Source organism: Gracilinanus agilis, chromosome 2 (genome assembly GCF_016433145.1).
Source record: "Gracilinanus agilis isolate LMUSP501 chromosome 2, AgileGrace, whole genome shotgun sequence".
NCBI classification, from domain to species: Eukaryota; Metazoa; Chordata; class Mammalia; order Didelphimorphia; family Didelphidae; genus Gracilinanus; species Gracilinanus agilis.
In genome coordinates, this window is record NC_058131.1 from 313,087,707 (window position 1) to 313,091,919 (window position 4,213).

A 4,213-nucleotide genomic window follows, 5' to 3' on the forward strand; every position below is an offset into this window, starting at 1 on the left:
AAACTGCTTCCAGCTTCCCCCTACCATCTGCAAATAGTTTAAACCCTGACAGCTTTAGTGTATTATAACAGCTGATCAATATCAACTGGCTATCAATTTTCAATACCAACATTAAGATCAATTATACTTATAATAGTGCTGCAAATGGAAACACTAATGATTTGGCACAGAAGCCTCAAAGAAATGAAAGTGAGGTTCTTCTTCAGAGATATAATGCATTCAATCAACCCTTGTAGCTTCTTTAGATTGTTCCTCAATTCACCCAGGATTAGAGGGAAAAGCCTAAATTGTGCTGATATTGAAAGGATTGGCCCTCTGACTGAAATCGTGAATATAGACCTTCTCTGAGAAAAGCAATGGTCTCAGTAACATTGGTTTAGATCCTTGGTAAATTGAAGCCAGGGCATACATTATTGATTTCTGCATTCAACAAACAACATATATAAGCAGAACACTCTTCAAGAAGCTAAGAATACACAAACAAAGATAAAATAGTTTTCCTTCTGTTATGACAAACTACTAATCACTGGATATATTCATTAGAAATGTGATTGGACAGCTAGTGATACTTGGGTGGGAGATTGGACCAAAAGTCATCTCAGATCCCTCCCAACTCTAAGATTTTATGATTTTACAGGTTAAATCTCCCCATCAAATAACTGTTGCCTCACATTTAAAGAAGCAGGAAGAAGGAACATGAACCAGAACAACCAGACCTGGGTGACAGAATTCCTCCTCTTGGGACTCTCTAATGACCCTCAGACTCAGGTGCTTCTTTTTGTATTGTTCCTGAGAGTCTACATGGCTACTGTGCTTGGGAGCTTACTCTTCATCTACCTAGTTTTGACTGATTCACAGCTTCATATACCCATGTACTTTTTTCTATGCAACTTGTCTGTGGCTGACCTTTGCTTCTCTACCAACATTGTTCCCCAGGCCATGAACCACATGCTGACCAGAAAGAAGGTAATTTCCTTCATGGGTTGTGTTGCTCAGCTTTTTCTTTTCCTCATTTTTGGAGCTACCCAGTGTGCCTTATTAGCTGTGATGTCCTATGACCGGTACTTGGCAATCTGTGATCCCATGCATTATCCTATCATTATGACAAGGAGGATGTGTAGCCTCTTGGCCTTAGGGTGCTGGATCAGTGGTATTCTAATATCCTTGGTGGACACTACATTCACACTACGTCTCCCCTTCAAAGGAGACAACAAGATTGCTCATTTCTTTTGTGAAGCCCCTGCCCTCCTCGATGTGGCATCTGCAGATACTCACAACTCACAAATGGTTATTTTCCTCATGGGTGTGGTGATTCTTCTTGCACCTGTGTCCCTGATCCTGGTCTCCTATGGCTCTATTATAGTAACTGTGGTCAGGATGAAGACAACCTCTGGGAGACTCAAGGCATTCTCCACCTGTGGCTCCCATCTCCTTGTGGTAATCCTTTTCTATGGATCTGCAATAATTTCCTATATGACCCCCAAATCCTCCAAAGAACAGGCCAAACTGGTTTCTGTGTTTTATGCTGTTATTAACCCTATGCTTAATCCTCTCATCTATAGCCTAAGGAACAAAGATGTGAAGAGAGCATTCAGGAATGCCACCAACAGGGGGAAACCCGGTAGACCCTGAGCCTAACAATGTAATAGCATTTGAACACATCTTTTTATCTCCATACTTATTGTGTAGACTCCTGGTAGGAAAAAATAATTTTCCTATGACTGGTGGTAAAGAATGCATTAATATTGTCCTTTTATTATTTTTACATATATAATATTTATTGTACATCCTTGCAATGTCTCAATAATGGAGAGAAATTTGAGATGATGCAGCTATAGATTAAAGTGGCATTTCTCTAATAAGAAGAACTAAAGACTGGTTATTATTATTGTGGAATTTTTGTAGACTGTAGAAATTCTGTACTGACCCCAAAGAGATAATAAGGAAAAATACTTGTACTAAAATATTCATAGCTAAGCTCTTACTGGTGGTAAAAAATTGGAAAATGAGGGCATGTCCCTCAATTGGAGAATTGCTGAACAAATTATGGTATCTGGTGGTAATGAAATACTATTATATTATAAGGAATGAATAACTGCTTGATTTCCATATGAGCTAGAAAGACTTCCACGAACTGATGCAGTATGAAGTGAGCAGAACCAGGAGAACATTATATACAGAGACTGAAACATTGTGGGATGATCAGATGTAATCAACTCTACTACTGATAGCAATGCAATGATCCAGGGAAATGTTTACTATGGAAATAGATATTGAGTAATAATATACGTATAACCCAGGTAGTTGCTTGTTGGCTCTGGGAGAGAGGAGGGTAAAAAGAGAGGGGAAGACCATTTTTTTTTCAGTACAATCTGGACATATAACCCTTTAGGGTTACCTAAATGTAATGATGGAAAAATACTTAAATTTAATTTTTTTTTATTCTGTACTGAACTTTAGAGAAAAGGGTCACATGCACAATAAGGATTAATAGAATCAAGAAAAGCCAATCGGGCCTTTGGGGACCTAGTTGAGAGTTGCTTTAAAAGTTAATCTCCCCATTTAGATGTAGATATGAATTTATTTTATTATTGTAATGAATCATCATTAAGAAAACCCCTTCTATCAATGAATACTGACAGCTATTCTAAGTCATATCATTTTAGATAAGAGCTGCCCAGAGGGATTAATAGAGTCTGTGACATCCAGATTCACACATCCAATTCAAAGACTTATATACAATGTGTCTTGACACTAAGGCAGCCTCATTTTTCACTAGGTAGTCCTGATACTCTACTCTGATCTTAAACTAGCTTTAATAGAAATAGAGTGTTAAATATGTTTAATGCTATAGTAATATTGTATTTGGTCATGATTTGATCATATTTTGAGGGCTGTGTTCTGTCCTAAATGTAGCACTTTTAAAAGGGTAACCCTAAAGGGTTATATGTCCAGATTGTACTGAAAAGGTTAATGAGAGGATTTAAAAGCAATCTTTATGAAGATTAGTTCAAAGGATAACAGAATTTGGATTTATGCAAGGCATTTTGAGCCAAATCAATATTCTTAAAGCTAGAAATATGATATACCATATTAATAACAAAAATAATAGAACATTTATGGTTATATAGATAAATGCAGAAAAAAAGGCTTTTCAAGTCATAGCACGCTTTTTAAAAACACTACAGGGTTGGGGCAGGTGGGTGGCTCAGTGGATTGAGAGCCAGGCCTAGAGACAAGAGGACATGGGTTCAAATCTGACCTCAGACACCTCCCATCTATGTGACCCTGGGCAAGTCACTTAACCCCCATTGCCTAGTCCTTACCACTCTTCAGTCTTGGAACCAACACATAGTATTGACTCCAAGATAGAAGAGAAGGGTTTAAAAAAAGAGGTAAAGTGATGGCAAATTGGCAGTTTAGGGGCAGCCACCCTGAACTCAGCTGAATTCACTGAACATTCTCTTCCAAACAACTTTATAATAATGCCTAAAATCAGACTGTGAAGTGGCAGAGCCAACAAAAGGTTAGGGTGAGACATTTTTCCAGTGTGAGATTGTCAGGAGTCGATGATATCAGTGTGGAGGTCTGTTGCCACACAGTGGGGCCAGAACCAGCTACAACAGTAGTTTTGGTAGCTCTCAACCCAGAGGCTGTTAGGGGGTTAGACATCTGGTCAGAAAGAGTATACAGGGAATCCTCTGCTGCCCAGGGAGAGCTGGTGCTGACTGGCAATTCTGTTGCACATATGCAATTACGAGTTGCAGTTCCAGGGTGGACAAGAATGCTGGTGGTTGATCGCAGAGGAGCAGGGGCTCTGGTTGCACTCCCAAAGCAAAGAAGAGAACACTTGCAACTGCAGAGCACCAAGGGGCCTTCCTGGGTAAAGACCAGAGAGCAGACCAAGAGGGCAGTGACCATATTTCTCCCAGGACCACACCACATGGGGAACACAAAAACCTTGCAAATCCCAAAAGTGGCTCTGAAAACAGCATAACAAAAAAGGCTGAAGCCTGGGCTAATGCCTTAAGTAGAGGCAGTTTGGGGAAAGGAACCCTTTAGAACAGTAATTCCCAAAGTGGGCGCCACCGCCCCCTGGTGGGTGCTGCAGCGATCCAGGAGAATGGTGATGGCCGCAGGTGCATTTTGGGATGTGGATTCAGTGCAGTAACCAATTTATTAACAAAAAAAAGAAACTAATTGCAAATAGTCA

At 39.8% G+C, this 4,213-nt stretch overlaps 1 protein-coding gene across 1 annotated transcript; it reads left to right on the forward strand.

The window, feature by feature from the left end:
* The first annotated feature begins 696 nt into the window (after window positions 1-696).
* Window positions 697-3,997, forward strand: LOC123233678 (olfactory receptor 2D2-like). Its single transcript, XM_044659738.1, has 2 exons — window positions 697-1,621; window positions 3,564-3,997. The coding sequence occupies exons 1-2, from the start codon at window positions 697-699 to the stop codon at window positions 3,995-3,997; spliced, it is 1,359 nt and encodes a 452-aa protein (XP_044515673.1).
* Window positions 3,998-4,213: the final 216 nt, after the last annotated feature.